General features: G+C 39.4%; 1 protein-coding gene across 4 annotated transcripts; it reads left to right on the forward strand.

Moving 5' to 3' along the window:
• The first annotated feature begins 237 nt into the window (after positions 1-237).
• Positions 238-23,437, forward strand: YTHDC1 (YTH N6-methyladenosine RNA binding protein C1). 4 transcript variants are annotated; one of them, XM_084286353.1, is made up of 18 exons: positions 238-319; positions 1,899-2,033; positions 4,182-4,283; positions 4,919-5,247; positions 5,379-5,727; positions 7,069-7,158; positions 7,677-7,730; positions 8,340-8,434; positions 10,937-11,045; positions 11,146-11,263; positions 12,286-12,370; positions 14,242-14,408; positions 16,954-17,036; positions 18,502-18,538; positions 18,631-18,670; positions 18,777-18,839; positions 20,466-20,600; positions 21,309-23,437. In XM_084286353.1, the coding sequence occupies exons 1-18, from the start codon at positions 292-294 to the stop codon at positions 21,531-21,533; spliced, it is 2,244 nt and encodes a 747-aa protein (XP_084142479.1). In that variant the 5' UTR covers positions 238-291; the 3' UTR covers positions 21,534-23,437. The 4 variants fall into 4 exon arrangements, with proteins under 4 accessions (XP_084142479.1, XP_084142480.1, XP_084142481.1 ...); XM_084286354.1 differs by lacking the exon at positions 7,677-7,730; XM_084286355.1 differs by lacking the exon at positions 1,899-2,033.
• Positions 23,438-23,689: the final 252 nt, after the last annotated feature.

Genomic DNA, 23,689 nt, shown 5'->3' on the forward strand with positions numbered 1-23,689 from the left:
CTCTTCCCCTTCCTTTCTCCTTTCCCCCTCCCCTTCCTTTTTTCCCTTCCTTTCCCTTTTTTCCCTTCCTTTCCCTTTTTCCCCTTCCTCTTTTCCCCTTCCCTCTCTCCCCACACACTGCCCATACCCGCCTCAAGCCCTTCAGTCACCCCCACCGCGCATGCTCAGCCGGGCGCCATTTCCCCCCCTCCCTCCCTCCTTCCACAGCGCGGTGCCGGCGGGGCGGGGCGGGAGGCGTTGGGCGCAGGAAGAGGGCGCCGCCATCTTAGGCGCTCGGCGCGGCGCGGCGGGATGGCGGCGGACAGCCGGGAGGAGAAAGGTACCCCCGGGGGGCGGGCTGCGGGCGAGAGCCGGGCTCCGGGGCGAGCTGGGTGGGACGCTCGGTGCCCCCTCGGTGCCCCCCTCAGCGGAGCTGGCCGCCCCCAGCCGGGCCTGCTCGGTCGCTGGCTCCGGGCCTTCGCCCTGTGAGGCGCCCGTGAGGAGGGCGGCGGGCGCTGGAGGCCCGCTCCGGGGGCGGCTGCTGCGGGTTTGGGCAGCGCTGTGTGGGGACAGGGCCCTCGGGAGGCGGGGGGGGACGCGGTGCCCGGGCAGAGGGCTCGGGGCAAGGTGACTGCAGCAGCGGGCAGCGAGGTTCGCCGTGCTGCAGGCGGGTTGCTGCTGGGTATCCTTCTGCAGGACTGATTTCCGTCAGGTTTTTCCTTAATTTCCTATATTTTTTTTCCTGAAGTTTTTCTATCAAGAGACGTAGTTACTTTGTCAAGCAGAAGCTGGCACTGCAGTATTCCCTGAGTGCTTTCTGCTCGCTGCTCCTGTCTTCCCTGCAGTCCCTTAAGCTTACCAGGAACTGTGGGCGAATAACTTTAAAGTAAAATAACCGAACACTTCCAGGGTGACATATATCCTAAAGGTTCAGAACAGCCTGTCACTCTGCAGAAGCTGAAGTGATGCACGTGCTGTCTGTGAGGTTATACGAGTCAGTCCTCGCTAAATTGACGTGAAAGCTATGAAAGCGTACGTCAGGTGTAGCGGGCTGCTGTCTGGTGGTTAGCACAGGTTACAGTCATCTTATTAAAAAGGTAAAGGATCCGGGTAGCAGTGTGGGTTGGTTTGCATCATTCAGGATTTCTGTGGAATGCATTTCATCTAAAACTTCTTGCAGGATAGCTGGCTGTGAATTGTCACTGGCCGTTTGTGAGAAGGGTGAAAGTCTGCGGTGTTCAGTATTTGTAGTCACACTGGAAAATTCCCACTAGGTTTTGTTAGAGCTGATGAGTAAAACTATTTCTGATATTTGATTCTTGGTTTCATTATTGTAATACTGGTGGGGTAGGATATGTTTGGGTTGTTCTGGAATAGATTTTAGCAGCCATTCTAGAAAAACGGTAAAATTGAAATATGTACTATTGGATTCTTAAACTCTTTCTCATATAACCATTTATCTAGCTGGGCTTTTTTTTTTTTTTTTTTTTTTTTTTTAATGTATCTAGGATATGTGTTGGGATTTTTTGTTTAATCACTGACAGTGGTCAGGTCGTGAGTAGCAGACAAGAAATGTTTCTATGGTTTGTATTTTAATTTGCATTTAACTGGCTGCTCTGTGAAAGGATGGATTCTGATTGATTGGATAGCAGGTATTAATAAACATTTGTTTGTAACTTAATTTATTTCTACTGAAAATGCAATGTTATTTCTGTACTCCTTCTAAAAGAGAAATGCTGTTTCACTGCTTAGGGAAAGTGGAAATAAATCTCACTGACCCTTTCAGTTTTAGATTGCGTGGTCTTATCCACTCTGTTTGCCAACTCAGATTCTTGTTTGGACCCTTCCTTGAATAGATCTAACTCTTTTGGCCAGCAAAGGAAAAACACCCTCCCCAGGTTACTTTCCTGCTGTTTCAGGTGAGTTAAATTTGTTCATGGAGGGATCCAACACACCCCGGAGTCAACATAAGATGAGTTGCAGGAGAGCCCAGTTGGGAGTGTCTGTAGTGAAATGGACCCATGTGGACCTTCCCCCTTCAGCAGTGATGAACTGTAAGAAATCTGTCCCTCTACTGTTTTTCTGTTTCTTTTTTTTGTGCTTTTCCTGATGCTTACCTTGATCTCTCTGAGATAATTTAGCTGATCAGGTCGAATGCTTAACAGAGACAGCTCAGTGAGTGGAATCATTTTATGGAGGTCAGTTGAGCAGTGTACCTGATGCAGGCGGCAGATGGGAACTGTGTGGTCAGACTGCCCTTTTTGCATCAGCAGGCTGCTAAATAATTCTGGAAATTTCTCAGGAGTCAGATGCATCATAGAAAGGGGGGAAGACCAGTTCCTGCATCTGTCCTTTGAATACTTTTTTAGGGTTCTGACTAAAAATCAGGCCCGCCTAACCCTGAAAGGGGTTGTCAGTCTGTGTCAGACATGGTTATTCCATAAAAGTTTTATTTTCTCATTTATTTTTAAACCAGCTCATACCTGAGTGTTTTAACACCTCTGAATGCTACTGCAGTAGCTAGGTTAAATATAGTTTACTCAAGCATGTTGTTGCCTCGCTAAAACAGAATGAAGGCTGAGGCTCAGTATTTGTGGTCTGAGGTGGGTTCTAATTCCAGAAGGCCTCTTTTTCATTGGTCTCCAGCAACAAAATTTTGTGTTGAGAGCTCGCCTAGCCCTTTGTGGGGAAACATGATGCAAGCCAGGAAACTGCAACCCATGTTTAGCAGTTGCAAAGCCATCAGCCTGGCTCTTATATTTCTCATCATTAAAAGTAAGAATGTTTGCTGTGGGCATAAATACGTATCTCCAAGCACCAAGGTCTGCTCCCAAATGAATTACAGTGTAGCTCTGTGATATTTGAATGTCCTCTGACTGTAAACTGCCAGGGAAAAGCTTGATCCACTTCTCTCTGCACCACTTCCTTTGCATCATTTACAGCAGCCATGCAGTTCAGTGACTACTTCTACATTCCCCTGCCACAGTGCCTGCAGGGAGGCTAGCACATATGGTGACTTCAGATTCAGGTTTCTATAGTAGAGATAAAAATAATATTAACTTGTATTTTTAATATTAAGCTGTAAAACTCATCTTGTGGCACAGGTCAAGAATTTGAGATAAACAATTTGCCATATTCTGGACAGCTTTGTTGCTTTACCACAATTTTGTCCAGCACAAGAATACTGACCTGCAGCTTTTTAACATGCTACCTTTTCCAGATACTGTCAATAGCTGAATCCCTGGAATTTGCTCTGCTTTCCTTTTCTGAAACACAGAAAATAGAATCACTGACAGTAATATAGAATGAAAGAGCTCAGAATTCCAGACTTCAGGACAAGTAACATGGGATTCTGAAGTCATACTTTTCCTATTATATTTCCATTTGCATACTTACACTTAGTCCAGTCTTATTTTGAAAGTGATTGGCATATTGATCTGCTGTCTGATGAATCTTTTTACTGGAATTGCCACACATTCCCATTGGTTTCACTCAAAGTGAAGCAGAGCTGGAAGCAGTGACAAGTTTTAAAAGTTGTGTAACCCACTGTGGTCGTTTACTATCTCTAGCATGAATTTCCTTAACTTTTTGCCCTGGTGATTAAAATGAATTACTTATAGTTATTCTTTTTTTTCAGAGCAACTCAGAATTATGTAGCAAATAAATATTTCTTTCCACTTCTTCAGTGGATTTACCTAGCTTATGCTCTGGTTAGCTTATCTTCCCCTTTTGTGGCTTTTTCCTCGGAGATAAACCACAAAATTTCCCTCCTAACACAGCAGTGAGAACAAAAATAGCAGGGCAGAAGAGAATAATAAATCTTCAAGTTCTTCGGGATTTGAAGTAGGAAGATCCCTCCTCTTTTCTTATGGCACTTAGGCTATCGCCCACTCTCCTTTTTCTCTGTTTTTGTACAGGCTTTTTTGTTAGGCTTGCATTTTTAGGTCAGCTTTGTAAAGCTTATGTGATGCGAGGAACCAAGCTGGACCTTATTCAGAGGCCTAAATGCATTCTGTGACATTTTAATTGTTTTATTGGGTTTGCTCAATCCATCCAACTGCAGTTGTGGACAAAAGACATTAATTTTTGCCATGTGACAGATCTGTAACCCTAAAGGAAATGTTCTCGTTTGTAAATACTGGTTCTACTGTAGCTTGCATCTTCAGACTCATTATGGTTGTTTTTAACTCTTCTGCTTTCAGATGGTGAACTGAATGTCCTGGATGACATTTTGACTGATGCTCCTGACCAAGATGATGAGTTATATAACCCCGATAGTGAGCAAGACAAAAGTGAAAAAAAGGGTAGGTGACTGTGGTAGTGGATGTTCTGTACGGAAGTAAATTATTAAAAAAAAAAAAAAAAAAAGTCTGTCTGAACAGGGTTAAAGTCTTTGAATAAGCAGCTTTTACAACTTGCTTCAAAGAGTCCAAAACAGTCTTTATTTCACAAGGATCTGCTTTTTCACCAAACCTTCCAGACAGATGTTTAAGTAGGTGTCCTTTCATCATAGAAGCAGTTGCGGAGTCTGCCTTGTCATGAGCGTATTTGCTGTTAGAAAAAGACTGTACTGTTTGTTTTAATGACGTGAAATGGAACAAGGCAGTCCCAAAGTCCCTCTTGGGCTCAGTTGCTAGTTGGGCCTTAGATCAATCCTGTAAGAATTTAGTTTAGTGTTCCCATACATAAAATTTAGAAAACACCTACCAAAACCTAAAGGATGAGTTGGACATCCTAAAGGATAGTAATATGCCCTTTTTAGAACATTAGCTGTTCTGAACAGGCAGCATTGAGTGTTTTTTGCAAAGCTTACACCTGGAAGATGGTACCTGTGACAGCAACAGGGGATTTACCAAAGTAGAGAAAGTGGGGGGGGTCTCTGCAGAGTTTTTGGTGTTACATGCAAGATAACATTGAGCTTGGTATCTTTTTATTTAAGGATCAAAAAGAAAAAGCGACAGGATGGAAAGCGCTGAAAACAAGAGACAGAAACCTTCTCTGCATTCGTCAAGGCAGATGATGCCAAAGCCTCCTAGTTCATCAGTTAGCAATAACAAGAGAATAGTGAGTACGAAAGGAAAGCCAATTTCAGAATACAAGAATGAGGAGTATCAGAGGTCTGACAGAAACAAGCGCCCAGATGGTGATCGAAAGACACGCATGTCAAGCAGCTCCAGGGATCCTTATAAAGGACAGCCAGAAAAGACTTGCTTGAGGAAGAGGGATCTTGACAGAAGGGCAAAGTCTTCCACACCAGATGGTTCAGAGGTATTAAATGTTCTTGCTGCCTTATAAATAAAACAATTATGAGACCTTTTATAAGGCAAATTTTCTTAGGACTGTGTGTACATCCTGACAATCTTATATGTCCACTGATTCACTTTTTCTTTAAACATCAGAGAATCAGACATGATGTGGATAGAAGACCAAGCAGATCCAGCCATTCTTCTAAAGAAGAGGTGAACTCTGAGGAATATTGTTCAGATCATGAGACTGGCAGTAGTGGCTCCTCTGAACAAGGCAATACAGAAAATGAGGGAATGGAAGAAGAAGAAGATGATGAAGGGGAGGAGGATGAAGAGGTGGAAGAAGATGGGGAAGAGGATGAAGAAGAGTATGAACAGGATGAGAGAGATCAGAAGGAAGGAAATGACTATGACACACGGAGTGAAGCCAGCGATTCTGATTCTGAATCTGCCTCGTTCACAGATGGATCAGTCAGATCTGCATCTGGTTCAGATGCGTCAGGTAGGTGACATTTAGCGTGCTGGTCTGAAACACCTTGCCATGGAAAATTTGGCTACTTCTAAAAATACCACTTCCTGACCATGTCAAAAGTAAATCTTAGCAGCACAAGTCATTAAGATCTTAACTTTGAAACATCGTAAGGAAGGAAGAATCTTACTGGAAAGTGGTCTTTCATTACACGAAAACTTGTGGAAATCAGGATTTCTTTGCTGAAGATTTGTATTGCTCTTGATTGCTTTGGCCTTACTGCTATGTGCTTTGAAATCTTAGATATTTTCTTAGTTCATAGTTTCTTAGTTAATATTTTCCTTGTGGCTTAACTTTCCATGCAACTCATCTTAAGCTGGTGGTAAGCTATTCTGTATTCATGCAGATAAGTGACCAGGGAGACTGGTGCAGTCAAAGCACCACTGTCTTCTCCAGAGAAGGTGTTATGCTAGACAGATGAGCTTAAATAGTGGCTGCCTTCAGCATAACAAGTCTAAGTTGAAATGATTAGCTATTAAAACAAACTTAGAATAAGAGCAAAGTTTTAAGCAAAAACTAGAAACAAATGCTTCACAGCTGTGTAGTGGAACCAGTGCTGACATACAGATACATACAGAGTTTTTAATGACATAAATACTGCATTGTTTGGAAGATTAAAAGTTCATGCAGACCTATCTTCCAAGTGAAGCTGAACACTATTCCCCGTAGTTGTCTGTATACAAGCAGACATAAAGGGTTTGGATTGTAACTTCTGCACAGTGGAGAAACTGGTACTGTTCTGTGTTTTGTTTTTTTTTTTTTTTTTTTTTTTTCAAATAAGAAAGAGGCTTATGATCTCCTGTTAAGATTCCTCTAATATATCTTCCTGGTCTGAAGTCTTCATAGGTGGCCTTTCTCCTTAACATGTCTTTGATTTGGTTATATGGAGGACTATAAGGTGACAAAGATGTAATAATTTTTCAGAAAATGCCCACAATATAACATAACTCTCTTTAGAGTAGAAAAAAACTGCCTATCTGCCACAGTGCTTTGTTTTCTTATATCTCTTCCTTTTGTTGAGCTCTGAGAAAGCAGGCCCATGTCACTATCAGAGCTTGCGCTCTGTGTTGCAAATTTTGGCTGAAGGCCAGAGAGAACTAAACTTCCCTTATTAGAACACCCAGGAGACTAATTCTGTCTCAAAACTTCACATGCAATTTCTAGATTTGTGGCATTTTCATCTTCTTGTGAATTGAAGGCTTGGCTACTTAGCATTCGCTTCTTCTGTGCGTGCTGTTTATTTGAATTTTGCCTGCTGCTTGATGTTTAAAATACTGCTGTTATTTTTTATATTTTTCTATTTCTTTATTTTAGATGAGAAAAAGAAGGAAAGGAAGAGAGCTAGAGGTATCTCTCCAATTGTTTTTGATAGAAGTGGAAGTTCTGCATCAGAATCCTATGCAGGTATTTTTTCCATTTATTGCTTGTTCTCCTGACTTGCATCAAATCTTAATGGGTAATCTAAAATAAATGTAACTGGCTGTAGAGATTTATGGGGTATGTAGCTTCTTATAATTTGGTATTGACTTCTGGCATGTTGTGTGTGGATACCTTTTGGGGGGGGGAAGTAGGCTTTCTTGTTACTTTAATGCTATTCTGTTGCTTAAGTGGAATTTTCACTTTTTTTTAAACTTGGAAGATGATGATTCAGTGACTAGTTTTCTGAGTAGGAAACTGTTCAAATACTATTTAAAAAAAAATAAAACAAACCCAAACCAAACAACCCAAAACCAAACAATAAAAACAAACAAATCAAAGCAAAACACTCGTGCACATTGAACAGTATTTTTTTTGTGTGTGTGGGTGCGCGCCAGAAAGCATAATTTGTCATGAATGAAAATTGTATGTGACAAGGCTGTAGAAATTGTATATTATCTCTATTAAGGCTCAATCTGAACAAAATGTACTTTGGCTAAACACAGGTTCAGAAAAGAAGCATGAGAAATTATCATCTTCCGTTCGTGCTGTCCAAAAAGGTATCATTTAAATTTGAATTTTTTAATGCATGCCCCATAGCAAGCCATTGTCTGTATTCATTAAATTATGTGTAAGTAGTAATGTTCCGATATAAATCGATATGAGCACATAATTATTGAGAGCATAAATAAATCTTAAGCTACTTCTGCATGTGTTGAGACTGAAATACAAAAAATTCAGCTGATTCACTTGTAGTAGAAACAGAAAAGCAAAAAATGATGTGCTTTTGTTTGATAAGAATGTTTTAGTAGTCTCTATTCAAGGATTAATGTTGATACAAATGTTTCCTACTGTTCATTCAAAGATTCTTAACAAAAGAAGTAAGTCCTATATATCGGAACATCACTGAATTGTGCTGATCTTATTTTTATTTTTTTCTTTACCTTAATATCTGAGTTCTAGTTTTGGTTTGACTTTCCCTTTGCATTTTGTACTCTACAGCTTAGGCTTCAAGTTTTGAGTTGGGTGGTTGACTGTCTTAATACATAGGTAGGAACTGGGTGGGATCTGGTGTATTTTGAAGGAAGCAAGCAACTATCTACACTGACAGCAACACTTTTGAAAACTGAAAATATTTACAGTTCTGCTTATTTGACACTGTTTTTCAGACCAAACAAGTAAACTTAAATACATTCTCCAGGATGCAAGATTCTTTCTCATCAAGAGTAATAACCATGAAAATGTATCACTTGCTAAAGCAAAGGTAAGTTAAATTTTCTTCAAACTGATCACCTTGAGTATTTTGAAACACAACTTACTATAGAAAAACATACTGATTTATGCATTCTTTTCTCTGTTGCTCAGATCTTGGTAGAGACAAGAATGAAATGTTCCTTGATTCTTTAAGGGTAGCTGCTCTGCTTCCACTGTATTCTAGAGAATATTCTAGAGAAGTTTCTGAACCATAAGTTACTTATCTTGATGGAGTACGCTTGAAAAGGGGCCTTAAGCCATGGGAGAGTTAAGACTGGAGTTTAATGTGCTTCTGAAAACCTTGAGGGAAAGGCAGGCAGTGGATAGCTGGTTCAAGAAACTTTCTGCTTTTTGAAAAGAGTTTTCCTCCTCTGCACGACAAATCTCTGAGGTGCTGTAGCTTGATGCCATGTTCTGAACGTGACTCTTCACGATACTGTTCTGAAAAACTGATCATTTTTAAGGTGAACAGTTGCAAAATAACAATGAATGTTTAGCAGTGTTGCTATTTTTCCAACATGCACGAAGTTGACTTTTAAAATTCAAAAAGTAAGTTAATAATTTTAAAATAATTAGAAATATTTAATAAAATATTTAAAAAATTAAAAAATAATAAAAATAGTTCTTGTAATCAACTGATTGCATTTTTGTTCAGAAGTTACCGAAAATGATTTTGTGCCTTTTTTAAAGTTGTTTACAGCTTTTCTAAAGTTACTCTAACAATTGTGTTACCAGGTTGAGTTAGGGACAGCGGCATTCTTTGATAAATTCAGCACTATGGGTCTTCTGCTTTGTATGATTCGGGGAAGCTTTCCTTTTCAGTGCTATGGTTCTTTTTCTTTGGAACTTGCTCTGTGCATTACATCTTCCTCTGTGATCAGACAAGTTTCATAGCAGGTAAGGGATAAGCAGTGATAATATGGGATGGATCATCTATCTCTGTTTGGTGATGCTGAGCTGTTGGACTCTGTAGTGAGCAGATTTGAGCACTTTGTCTGGGCCACAACATTGTTTGGATGGGTGATCTGCTAGCCTGGTTACTGTTCCCTTAAGGACAGAAACTCTGTGGGTAGGATCTTACACGCGTGTTCCTTACTGGAGCATAAAGTTTTTCTCTGGGCTTCCTCCGTTAAATCTTGGCGATGTAGTATTACATGCTGTTCTGTCAGTACCCGTCAGCTGCAATAGAGGCCAAATTCTGATGCACAGTTATTTAATGCTCTGTGCTCCACCAGTGCTTGAGAGGCAGCAAGGACATTGTGGCCCTGGCCATTTGCTAGGCTTTAAAGGGATGTCCTGGGTGGACAGTAGCTCTGCTGGAGGTATTTGAGCCATCTCCACAATGCCCCCTGAGGGTTGCAACAGTTTTCTAGTTAGATCCTAAAGTTCTTGGAGTAGACGTTTTGTTTCTTCGTATATTGACACCAGCGCTTCGCAACTGCACTGGCTTTTGTGCAGCCAGTGTAAGAAGTTATTCTAACTCAGCGTGCTTTCATGAACAGCCTAAAGCAATATACATCTAACTAAAAGCTAGTAACAGGTTAAGACGAAATAGTTCTTTGGTGACTGTGTTCTAATGAATTTGGTTGTCACAGAGTCAGATGACCAGTAATTGAGCACAGAGTAGGACATGAAAGCACATCTTCAATGGGGGGAAAAAAAAAAGGGGGGACAGAAAAGAATGTTTTCTTTAGCATCTACTGGAATATATTCTGAGGCTAAAGTTTGAGCATATTAAACCAGCATAAGCATCTCCTCTGTTCTGGTTTCAAAAAATGGGCTGGGGAGCTGATCTTGCTGAAAAGTAGTGCAACAAACTGGTTATTTTACAGCTTAGCTTGGCTGGTACCCTAAGGCAGGTTTTTTTTGTTGTGGTTTTGTATGGCTGGACAAATAGCTTATGAAAGGTAAAAGTCAGGAATTAGCCAGTGGTGATGTGTGAGGCTGAACAGACTTGCTTTGAGTTGTATTGCCAATTTAAAATGTTTCTCTGGTGTCTTTCACGTCTGGCCATTCACTAAAAGAGTTTGAAAGTCTGCAAGCTGCCCTGTACTAATCTGTCAGGCTAACAAGGTTATTGGACTCTACCTGCCCACCTTTTATATAGATGCTGCTGTTTTTTCCTACTACGTATGTATTCTTAAAAATACACGAGCTTCTAAAGTCATTTGAAACACAACTTAAAAATCCTAAGGGCAAATGTTCTTATGTGATCTGTCCGTCATAATTACAAACAACGCCTTTATAAGTGGTCTAAATGCATCTGCAGTGTTCATAAAAGATCAAAAAGCTATTTAAAAAAACTTTCTCTAAAGTTTTATCATAGGGCAGGCTAAAGATATTTTCTGAAAGAATGATTTTAGCAGTACCGTTCTTTTTTCATTATCTTTTGTCCCAAAGCACTTGTTCAGTCTTCTTTTCCTTGCCTGAACGACATGCTTAAAATCTTTCAGCTAAATCACTTGAGATGAACTCACGTTTTGGTGTTGGGGTGGGGATTGTTTTGTTTTAGGGAGTATGGTCAACACTTCCAGTGAATGAAAAGAAGCTTAATGCTGCATTTAGATCAGCGAGGAGTGTTATTTTGATATTTTCTGTAAGAGAGAGTGGCAAATTCCAAGGTAAGGGAAAGTTTAGCTTTTATCAAGGTAAGTGAAAGTAAGATTTTATGTGCAGTAGCTTTTCTGTTGTCTTTGTTACAATTCATGTGAAATCCTCCAGGATTTGCAAGACTTTCTTCAGAATCCCATCATGGAGGATCACCTATACACTGGGTGCTGCCTGCAGGAATGAATGCAAAAATGTTGGGAGGTGTCTTTAAAATTGACTGGATTTGTAGGTAAATAACTGTTTCTGCTTAGTAACAAGACCTAATACCGTTTTTGTGTATTACTCAGTTGAGTGCTGCCAGCATCCTTTTGAAAATTCATTTCAACTAGAGAACTGTCCTCCATCCCCCACATACTCATGGCCACATGTTAGTGAACTTGGGATTCAGGTCTGTACCTGATGTGCGCTACAGCAAATATTTTTTTTTCTGTATTCCGTTAATTAGTTTAGAGATTTTTAACGTTGAGTGTTTTCCTTCACTCATCTCTTGCCCTTGGACTAGAAAACTATTCTGAGATTTTGGAGTAAAATTCAACTGCTTGCTTGTTAGACAGCTGTGTAGAAAGTGGGGGGGAATCCTGTAAGGATGGTTCTATGTTTTACTGAAATGGTGGCATCCGGCTGAACAGAGAAAATGCTACTGCTCTAAAATAACATATGTAATAGATTACATTACGAAGTAGTCTCTACTTGCATAATACGTAGGATGTTAGTTGATATAGCCGGGTGTGTTGTAAAGAAGTCATCTATCAGTCCAGTGAGATGCGGTGCACACGCACTTGTGCTGACGAAGAGTAAATACAGGGGAGGTGACACTTCAGTTTATAGGAAAACTGAAGCTGGAAAGGACTGTAGGAAGCTACCTACTCCAACCATCTCAAAGAGGGTCTAGCTTCAGAATAAGATTAGGTGTTCCAGGCTTTATTTCAGTGACATTGCTATAAACATGTAGATAAACCTCATGTAGAATCTGGTCAGCATATTCAGATTGTGATTGCTTACTGTACAACCTCAATATTATACGAAGACAAACTTCTTTTGAAGTCTACGTTGTGTCACTATAGTTAATACTGGAATAAGACAGTGAAATCTTCAATTCTTCAGGTATTAATATGTGCTAATATGTCTATTTAGAGACCTGTCGGTACGTAGGGTAACAGCATTATTCTTTTTGTAAGGTCCTATTGTATACATTATTAAATAAGTAAAATACGAAGGCAAAGCTATAAATAATACCACTTGCATATTTAGGCGTGAATTGCCGTTCACTAAGTCTGCTCACCTGACCAATCCTTGGAACGAACATAAGCCAGTAAAGATTGGACGCGATGGACAGGTTTGTTTGTTTTCTGTTATGGTTTTTCCTTAATAATTCATGTCTTCAAGTGCTTGCTAATTTAGTATGTACAGAAGATTTTAAATCTCTTCCTATCAGTTACTCATTGCAGAGTACTGTGACAAGGGCAAGAAGTTTATTTTTAGTATTGTTGGGGGAGAAGGAAACGACGATATAATGCCAATGTTGTTGTCTTTGTGATGAAACAGTGTTCAGTGCTTCCAAACTGTGATATTTTGGGTTTGAAATGTAATGTGTCTTGCATTGTATGGTGTGCAAACCTGTATAACAGCAGTTTTTAAGAACTGGTGTTTGCAGCTGTGTTTTGCATTGCATTTTTCTTTTCTACTGTATTGCTTGGGGTGTAGGCTCTACCATTATAAATTACATACTAGTAAATTGTAAGTGGGATGGCTCTTTGTCTTGTCAGATGTACCAGAGCGCAGGTATGTTGCTGCTGTAATCAAGTAACCCAGCCTTGATTTAAAATGTTGGTTTCTGTTTCCGAAGGCAAGATTGGAGTTGCATAATCCGTATACTGTATGGAAAATGTTAGACTCCATGCATTATTTTTCCCATAGACACATTCACCTTGTTAGGTAGCAAAAGTGAAATGGTATTTTCTGTTATGTTCAAGTCTAGTGTGATCTCTGAAAAATGATTTCAGTTAACTTTGGTTTTGTTAAATGGTCAAGGAAACAGTTATTTTTCATGTTTTGTCCCCTTCACTATAGAGTGGTAGATGTGGGTTTTCCATTTTTCATAAAATTTCTGTAGTGCTAGGTACTGGGCAAGCATGCTTGCTTTCCCAGCTGTTCAACTCAGGTTATTTCATGAAGTGGTTGTTGTTTATCTGTTTATATTTTGTGTAATCCCCAATGGATGTTTCTTCTGATGATGCATATGTTTTCCCTCAGAACTCAAGTGAGTGTCTACAATATCCTTCACTAGGGTGTTCCACAGGCCTGCTAATCACCAGGTTGAAGAAGCCTTTTTCTTGGATTGTTTAGCACCTGTCTCCTCTTAGTTTAATTTGATGGCCCCAAGTTCTTGCTCCAGAAAAGGGAGTCAAGTTGGTTTTTGTCTGTTGTTCGGAGGAGAGGGTTGCTCCCATTGTTCTCCACATCTCACAAATTCCTCCTTTTTTTTTTTTTTCCCAACACTGAAAAATCCCCACCCATTTGGTCTTTGCATACAGGAGTTGTTCCACACATGTAGTTATCCACATCACCTCCTTTGAAGCTTTTCCAGTTCTACTGCCCTTGTCCCTGTCCCCCCACCTTTTTTTCCCCTTCAGAACTGCACCCAGTATTCCAGGTATGGGTGGAACATGGAATTCCAGAATGGTATAATGATTTTTCTCATTCCGTGTTCCTGTCCTAACAATCCTGAACACATGATTTGCTTGTTTTGACCGCTGCCAAGCGCTAACCTAGCGTTTTGTGGATCTGTCATCGACTGAAGAAATAGTTTTTTGAGTGGTAATAGTGATCTTCATCAGGCCATGGCTCTGTTGTGAAGCTAGGATGGATTTTTCTCCTGCGTGTGTCGCTTTTCTTTCTGTAATAGGTGATCATTTTCTTTGTGATGAAAAACAGTCCTCTGATTTTGTAGCGAAACAGTGATGTGGCCTGTATGTCTCATGGGAAGATATGGTTGCCCCAAGTGTTGGACTAATTTATGAAAATTCTAAGTAGTCCCTAAAGAGTGGAAGGTAATGTAAGTGGTTTTGCTGTGTCTCGAGTCATACTGAAATATCTTCAAAGTGTCTTTTTTTTTTTTTTTTTTTAAAGTGCATATTGCTAATGTAATTGAGGAGAGTTTCTTTTCTTCGGTTTATAAACCACTACTGAACTTCTAACTAATTGTAGGAGATTGAGCCGGAATGTGGAACCCAGCTTTGTCTTCTGTTCCCTCCTGATGAAAGTATTGACTTGTATCAAGTCATTCATAAAATGAGGCACAAGAGAAGAATGCACTCACAGCCCCGATCAAGAGGACGCCCATCCCGTCGTGACCCCGTTCGGGACGTGGGAAGGTTAGAAACGTTCTTTGGACTGATAATAGGCACATGTATCAGAATAACGTGATGGAGGAATGTGATTCGTCAAAGCTTTCCCTGCGATAAAGAAGAGAGAAAATCCTCAAATCAAGCTGCATGGACAAGTTTGTGGCTTCATTGAGGATTTCACATGGTTCCCCGGTCTGTCATTTTTCAAGAGGAAAATGGGGATCTTTGCTTTTGCAGAAAAAAAAAAAAAGCTCTTAAAGTGCTCTCTAGTTTAGACTAGATCATTTATTGAGATAATGCAACATGTAACACTAGCTGTAGGTAAGCTTGGATTTATTATGAGCAGGCTAGATGGAGAGAAGGAAATATTTATGTGCCAAAAATGTGTTAATATCTTGTAAAAGCCTTTTCTTTCAGGTGTGTCTCTGGATAAGCCTTATCAAATATGGGACTTTAATAAGGATCACTTAAAATTTTGCAGAAGATGCCGCCTCATTTTGAGGATAAAATATTTAAGTTATTTTGATATTCAAGAGGAGCATTATTGGGACTGTTTCAAATTGTGTCACCGTGATGCTTTAACCCCATTGCCAAATATTCTCTAACATGTAACCACTGAATTCACACATCTTGCTGAGCTTCTGAAAACAGTAGGTTCTTTCCAAAAGGGATCAAGTGGCCCTTGGAGACCCGGCAACAAACCAAACAGAATGGCTGTTGCTGTGTCTGTATATACAACCTTTCCAGATGCTGGCAGTACCTGTGGACTTAAAAGTATTTTAGAGGATCGACATGGTTATTGATCACTGCTATATGAACTTAACATCACTTTCCAGAAAAAAGGGGGTATAACTTGTTACAGAATTGGAGAAGTCTTTGCAAAGAACTGATATTAGCCCTTCTGCCAAACACCTTTTCCCTGTGTAGCCATTTTGCATACAGACTGATGTATGGTTTGGGCTGAAACCTTTGGTTGTTTCCTCTTTGTGGAAACGTCCTGTGGTAGGTACAGATACCCAACAAGAGTCCCCTTTTCCTTGAGCTTAAAGAAAGGACACTCTAACGAGTAGGTAGGAGGAAACCTGGCAGCGCCCCCCTATTTTTGGCTTTAAAGGACTGAACACCAAGATGGCTTGTGAAGTTAAGCTAAGAGGTTTCCAGTGCAATAAAGTATATACAAGTGAAGGTTTTGCAATGGACTGCAAACTATACATATAACACCACCACACCTTCTCAAGCCTGCCAGGGCCTCCATTTATGTATGTGGCTTACAGCTTAAAGTCAGTAGTTGGACTACTATATGAACTGTTTCTATCATAATTTATACCGGTCGTAAATGCACTCTCAAAACTACAAGAAAGCGGTATGTTTATTCTTTACACCAGCTTCTATTTTTCTTGATCTGATTTTGCTGTAGATGCAACTGCTTTGTTTTTTGGGCTTTTTGCTCATAGTAAAGAATCTGCTTTCGTTTTAAAGAGCTTAGTAACTGGGTATGGTGGGCTTTAAAAACTGAAGTTGGGAAGGGGGAGGAGAAACTACTTATAAAACTAAGAGAAAGCTGTGTGAGCTCATTACTCAGCAAGCAAGTTGCACAGTAATTAAGCATTATAAGAAAGTGTGAATTTCATGTCTTTGTCATAAGGAATTACATTGCTGATGGGGGTGGGGGATTGGATTGTAGCTGATTTGTGTTTAGAAACACCTTTATGTTAGCATTGAAGTCTCCCATTAATGTTTATGTACCTTGATGGAGAAACATTAGCAACCAGTTTTCAGTTCTTTTTTTAAGCATAGTTCTTTATTAAACATAACAGCAATGGGAATGTACATGTTTTATGAACAGACTGCCTTCCTGAGAGTGAGATTCTTAAAGATACCATCTCTTCCATAAGGAAGCTATTCTGTATTAAAAAGCCCTAATTAATTATCAGGAAGTTTAAACGTTCTTAAACTTTCTGTAAAAGGCACTGATACATTACTGGTAAATTGCTTAGAACAGAATTTGTTAGAAATAATATTATTGGACTACAAAGCTAGCCAAGCTGCAGTGAAAAGCAGTTTCACAATAGCATGCACGGTTTTATTTATAAATGTTATGCAAATAGACCTCTTACAGAATTCTTTACCCCATAGTTAGCGAAGTAATGTCCGTGCCTTTTGACTGTAATGGTATATTTTACCGTTTATTTTAACTGTATGCAGTAATGTAAATTCTGTTGTCCAATAGGTTGGTTCAAAATGTAATGTGAAAGTATAATGCTAAAGCCTATGTCTGAATTTGTTTCAGACAAGTCTGTTCCCTTTTGTTTGTTACAAAGGTGCTGTTGGTAGAGTTTCTTCCATCACTACCAAAGTACCTGTAACCAAAAGCTAACAGGACGGTATTTAATCAGACTGTTGTATGTAATTATTTGAGTTCAAACTTAAAGCTTTAGAATGATTTGAAGCAGATGAAGTTCAGAATGGATAAATGGAGAACCTGGGCAGCTCAAGCTATTCCTTTGAGGTATTCTGCTGTGTCGAATGCTCCAAGCAACCTTGTTTAATTTCTGATATCTAATTTGTATAGGCGTCGACCAGAAGATTATGATATTCATAACAGCAGAAAGAAACCAAGGATTGACTATCCCCCTGAGTTTCACCAAAGACCAGGTTAATATCTTACCATGAAGATTTGTGTGCACCAATTCACAAGTGTTTTCTCTGGTGCATCCTCGTGAATTTTATAAGTAAACTTTTGATATGGTTGGGGTATAAAAATGGAACTTGTCCTGAGTGCTGCCTGCTGGTTCAACCCACTTCTTGCCAAAGTTTACTGGCACTAAGCTTCACTGCTTTGAGAGGAATGAGTTAATTTAGACCGAGCCCTTTCAAGAATCTCAGAATTGTGGAAATTGTTGTGTGGAAATTGTCTCAAAAACTTGGTTAATGTGGTTAGTTGAAATGCCTGCCAGTCACTAGGATTTGCTTGGCCTACTTGCAAGTGCAGTAATCATCAAATTAAAATGTTAATCAGAAATTTTCTATTGGGAAAGTTAGCTGAGATAGCCTGACTAGAGACAGTGATAGACATTCAGTTGAGTTTTCAGATAATTTTTTTTTACGAGTTGGATATGAGGAAGGGAATGGGAACATCGTATTTTACAAGAGGCTCTAATGATGGGTTTGGGAAAAGAATTTTGCTGTTTTCTAGAAAGATGTTCACGATGGTAATGCAACAACAATGCTCATAATATTGGAGATTTTTTTTCTGAAAGCAAATACTACAAAATGGTCGGTTGTAAACTACAGAGACTTGCTTCATTAGTGTTAGAAATATAAATTCCATTACTTCAGTAGTAGATTTCTAAATCTTTCTTAAGAATATGCCTTTTGCAGTCAAGCTGGACAGATAAGTTAGCATCCTTTGATGCAAAAAGTATGTTGTTGCTGCTCTCTGTCTTTCCAAGATTTAGAGTACAGAACAAAATTTTAAGAACTAATTAAGTTCAAAACCATTGTTCTATTAGCAGCGTAGGCATGCCTGGTGTTTTGCACCATTTTGCTGAGCTGTGAGAAGTTTACTTCCTGGAATTTACTAAAGCTGTAGTAGTTCTTTGTCCTGGACGGCTTTTCCAGATGGTTTTACCATGTTTTTAAGTTTCTGTTTAACTTTATATTCAAAACCTAGGAAATCAGCTTTGAATGGTGGTACTCTGGGCAACTGTACTGAATGCGTGGTTAATAAGTAGCAGCGGCCATGGGTTGACTGTCAGGGCACAATACCCTTGAAGCCTGTGGGCAGTTTGAATTTGAAAGAAATTTGTCTTTGCACAGATTTCCCCTTCCATATTTGTACTGTGTGCAAGCTTCTGTGAGTGTGTATGAAAATATATATATATGCACACACATTTTATATGTATGTATTTTTTATTACTATACTATTTTTCTTTACTGTCTACAAGAAATTGTAAGTTCAAGATTTCGAAGCTGAATACAACAGGCATTACACTGTGTGCCAGCTACCAAATTGTAACACGTATTACAAAATGGAAGGGTAGATTTTAATAAGTATATTTTTTTAAAACTGTTATAATGAGATGGTAAATTAAATTAATGCTGCTTGATGTTCGAACAGGGTATATAAAGGATCCCAGGTATCCTGAAGTAGACAGGTAAGGTGTGTTCATGCTGTTTACTTTATGTCCTGGTAACTTGTCTGTGTGGATAACTTGGATTTAGTTCTGCAAATTTTTATTCCCAACAGACGATTTTCAGGAGTTCGACGGGATGTGTTTTTAAATGGGGTAAGTTGGTGCATGTTGATTTTGTGGGAACTCTTTTTACATTCAGCTTTCAGCACTTCCAAAGAACACCCATCACAAATATTAATATCACTGTCTTTCATTTTAGTCCTACAATGATTACGTGAGAGAATTCCACAACATGGGACCACCACCACCGTGGCAAGGAATGGTTTGTGTCTTGTTCAACTCCATTTTTCTCTACAAAATACAACTTTTCTGTTCCCCACTACAGGAGCCTAGTATATCTGCACTGTGCCCAACTCTTTGCTTTTCCTAAAATTTATCTTTTCTGTAATCGTGTGAAATTTTGAGGAGGAAAAATTACTTATCAAGTATTATCTTGTATTTTTATTTTGCTCTCAGCAATAGTCCATCATTCTAGTAAGTAGTACAGCAGCAGGAATCTGTGTTGGCTTGAACCTAGAAGGAACAGAAGGCTCTGAGGAAATAGCAGATCCTTTCTAGAGCCGGCACAGGAGGGTGTGACCAAATTCTGTACTCACCTAAAGATTCACAGTAATTGGCTTTCTTTCAGACAGCAAATGCATCAAAGAGGTGGACTTGCTGCAGAGTCTCAGATTGGGTTGGTGTGCTCAAGTGTTATGCAGTGGCTTGCTTTTGGCTGTGGCAGTGAAGCATGAAGGAAAGCAGCAGGCTGTACTGAATAGTGTAATCCAAATAAGCCGTGTCTTATGGCAGCCTCCACTGAAATGCACTTCTTTCCCAGTCAGATAAACGTGTATGTGTGCACATGTATACAGTTACCTACATTGAATTTAAGTACAAGCAAAATATCAGTTACATTCATTTGTGGTTTTGTCATTCTGTGAGGAAGAATAGTCACTGTAATTAGTTATTTTGGTTATTTTTTGTTATTCTGGCTCTGAGTTGTGTCCTGATTTTAGGTAACTATAACAAGCTTTCTGGCTCTTGTTGTGTATATTGTGAATGAGCAACAGGCTGTGCCAGGTGTAGAGATGCTATTACTGCGCCTCATTTTTCTCAGCTGTAACACAGCTCTCATTTGCCCTAACTGAAGGAGATCAGCAAATTTTTCAGACTGGGAGGAAAATGTTTTTTTTCGAACCCAGCTAAACCTAGAGATGCTCCTGTCATTTCTCCCTGCTCCTCCCCATTCTGCATGATGGCCAAGTAGTCATCTTAAAATCCATAACTTCTACCTACTTCATTTATGAGTGGCAATGCAAGCAAAAATGCTTTAGTAATATCTGAAAGAAAGACCTTACTGATTAAAAAGATGGAAGAGAAGCCAAGAGATGATTTGATTAAAAATAATAATAATAATAATTAAAAGAATCTGCAAGTCTTTTGTTAAATAGTTTGTCTTGCAGAGTAAGCTTGTTCACTTAAAATAGGATATACCAATAAGGAATGGCACCAGAAAGCCTCATTTCTGTGAGAATTTATGGGTTTGGTCAAAAAATCATATTCCATATGCATAGATCATTAATAAGAATTTGCAGAATGAAGTTGCAAAATTTCACCTATAGCATCACGTTGAGGCAGGTATTGAAAGAAAGTGTGTTTTGGGTCTGGGGAGGATGTTGGCCAAACTTGTAAAAAAGCAATAATGTGGTCTGTCATTGATTTTTGGCAGTAAAGCATAAGAAATGTTCTGCTATACAGTTAGGAGACTGTGATCAGATTTAGATGTCTGTGTTAAGTTGTTTCCACTTGAATGAAAGTAACCTCTGCTCTTAATTCCCAGCACTAAGCCTTGGGTACATACCTTTGTTTTAGAACATTCAACACATTTTATGTAACTCTCTTGTAGCCACCGTATCCAGGCATGGAGCAGCCACCGCACCACCCTTACTATCAGCACCATGCACCTCCACCTCAAGCTCACCCGCCATACTCAGGACATCATCCTGTACCACACGAAGCAAGATACAGAGACAAACGAGTAGTAAGTGTCCACAGAGTCGGGGGAGACAAGCCTGCAGGCTAGAGTAGGAATAGGGGGAATTTGGAGTACAGATGTAGCCTGGGACTCGTTGACTTTGAAAATACAGACTTTTAAAGTGCATTTTAGTTTTTCTTGGAAAGGTCAGTCATGTAGATTGGCGCTAGGTATTTCCAGCATCTTTGAAAAGTCTCTCTCCCCCAGGTGATATTGTGCAGAATTACCAGAATGTGGTCTTGAAATGAATTGTTTGCTTCAAATGGCATCTGGTTGTCAAGCTGTGAAGCTTTTTTCCTGCTGAAGCCCAGTTTGAATAAGGATGTGGCCTTATGTCACTTCTTGCAGTCATGCACTGCAAATTACTTTCTCTTCAGTAGCCGAAAAGTTTGAGTCTTATAACTTTTATGGGCATATCAAAAAAAGATCAAACTGATGAACCACTTCTGTTAGCTGACTTTGACAACTGCTTCGCTTTCTCTTGCATTTGAACCCCAATTTACATATTTTCTACTTTGTGCACAGTAGGATCATGGATCTGTTGTGTTTCCCTGAGGATGAGAAACTTCATGCATGCTGGACAAATACCTATATATCTATAAATATATATACTTAGACTGGGCTTTCCAAAGAGTTATAGCTAATCCTGTGGATAAGGGCAGGGAGGGGATTTTTATCTGGAAAAGAAAATAAACAACTGTCCTTTCATCACAGCACGACTATGACATGAGGGTGGACGACTTTCTCCGCCGCACACAAGCAGTTGTCAGCGGTCGGAGAAGCAGGCCTCGGGAGAGGGACCGAGAGAGGGAACGGGACCGTCCTAGAGATAACAGAAGAGACAGAGAACGGGACAGAGGCCGTGATCGGGAAAGGGAGAGAGAGAGGATTTGTGACCGGGACAGAGACAGAGGTGAAAGAGGTAGATACCGAAGATAATCTATCTGGAACCAGTGCTCACTTGAAACAAAAAAGCTTGTATTTTTTTGTGTGTTTACAAGTAGTATATTTTATTTCCAGCTGTCTACTTAAAGTTCGTTGTGTAGAAGGATTTATAATGACCCTCTTTATTCCAAGCATGCAGTGAACTATGAACTGGAAAAACTCAGATCAGCCAAACATTGAATACGCAAAGCTGACACAACTTGACATTTCTATCGGAGCAGAATGGGAAACAGTTAAGAATGTAGATATTGATTAATTCTCAATAAGTGTTCATTTACTTAGTGACTTCATTCTAGGTTTTTGAATACTGATGGAAAACTGCCATATTTTTTTTGCTTTGATGTTTCCTTCCTGTAGTTTCACATGGTTCAGTGGGAGAATGCTGCTATCAAGTATGCAAATATTGAAGTATGATTTTTGACTGTATGGCAGTGTTGTAGCAGCCTATTTTTTTCTTCTGGTTTTTAACTCTGTCTGTAAAGTCGTGTTTTTTCAGTCTTCAGTAATGAAAGCAATATTAAGAAGACACTATTGATACCTAATTTTTAACCTTTTTTAAAAAATCTTCCCATGTTCAGTAACATTTGGTCAACTCTCTTGTCTAGTCTCCTTCCAAAATGTACACATTGCTTGGAATGTTCACAACCTGCGCGTGTGGAACCAGAAAATATTGCTGTATTCTACATTGCTACCATTTTTTATATAAAAATAAATTGGTAATTATTGAAATGATTAAAACTCCAGATCAGGTTTCTTGGTCTTCTAAGCTTGCCAGTTTTGATGAGCTCTGGCAGTTCTAGGAAGGTATTTGTGTTCAAAAATAGTTTAAAGGTGCTTGCAATGAGTGAAATTAATCCAGAAGCACGAATTTAGTAAAAGGACTGCTGCAATAAAAAATACCTGCTTTTCTGTTTCCACAATGAAGTAGTCAACTTACATAGCTCTAGCTGATCAGAGTTATTAAGGCCTTGCATGTTTTAACTTAATAAAATGATCCTCAAGTTGATAATAGGCTGTCTTCAGCCATAATCATACCTGTCTACCAAGGGTGTATTAGTCCTGTGAAGTCCAGACTCTCCTCATGTCATCTTTCTAGTGATTACAGCATCACTTGTTGTTTGTCTTAAATAGGAACTATTTGAAGCTAAATGCCAATGGTGTAAAACTGTGAAGCAAGAAAAGTAAAACTTGCAGTGTATGCTGTTCAGTTTCTGCAGCATTTTCCTAGTTCTCAAAACCTCTATGCATTAACTACGTGGACTTTTTCGTAATCTTTCTTCAGTACTTTCTGCAGTATCTTCTGTGTAACAAAGCCAAATTGCAGCACACGCTTGGGAGTCCTCCAACTCCACAGCACTAAATTCTGCAGCTCTGTTTTAATAAACTGCAATATAGGATTCAGTGTTTCCGCAATTGCCACACAGTGCTGTCTTCTTAGAACTGACAGTATTTTGGGCTTTGCAGATTTTAGTCTACACAGCTATAGCAAACATGAGCAAAAACTGACCTCCATTGTGGAAACATGTTCAGCTTCTTGTAGCATTAAAAAAAAATGTTTAACTCCCTCAAAACCATTTGTTTTGCAGTGAGGATTAGATCAACATGTCAAACTCAGTATGCTTTAACTCTTGAAAATTCAGGTTAGATAAACTAAATTGCTTTCACTAAGTAGTTCAAAAGAAGCGCTTTAAAGTACAGAGCCCTGTATTTCCCACATCCTTTCTTAGTCCTACTGTCTGCCCAAAGTTAGGAGCCTTGCTGGCCTTACTGCAAAAGACCTGACATCCTCAGGCAATCTTCTGCTGGCAAAAGCTGGGTGATGAGGGCTGTTATTGATGAAGTACGGTGGAGCTGAACCTAGGGACTGTACTGAGCAGTTGTAGTCAGTTTTCTGATAAGGGGCCTGAATGTCACACTGTTCTGCATTCTCTGCACTGTTATGTATATCTGCGCATCTCATCACAATCATAGGAGGAGTTTACCAGAATATGCTGGGTTCTAAGTTATTACGAGAAACGTTAATAAAAGCGGTATTGTTCTAACCACTCTACTTTGGGAAACAATTCACTTGCACTTCTGTGAGGGTTTTTTTATGAAGAGATTTTAGCAGAGCTGAAGCTGTTAACAAAAAAGCCAATGAAAAAGTTAAT

The sequence above is a fragment of the Netta rufina genome (genome assembly GCF_964035555.1).
Source record: "Netta rufina genome assembly, chromosome: 4".
Lineage (NCBI taxonomy): Eukaryota > Metazoa > Chordata > Aves > Anseriformes > Anatidae > Netta > Netta rufina.

Coding starts and splice junctions, on each gene's coding strand:
- YTHDC1 (XM_084286353.1), top strand. CDS start 292: ATGGCGGCGGACAGCCGGGAGGAGAAAG. Junction 320..1,898: donor GGACAGCCGGGAGGAGAAAG/GTACCCCCGGGG, acceptor CTGCTGTTTCAG/GTGAGTTAAATTTGTTCATG. Junction 18,671..18,776: donor GGGATGTGTTTTTAAATGGG/GTAAGTTGGTGC, acceptor CTTTCATTTTAG/TCCTACAATGATTACGTGAG.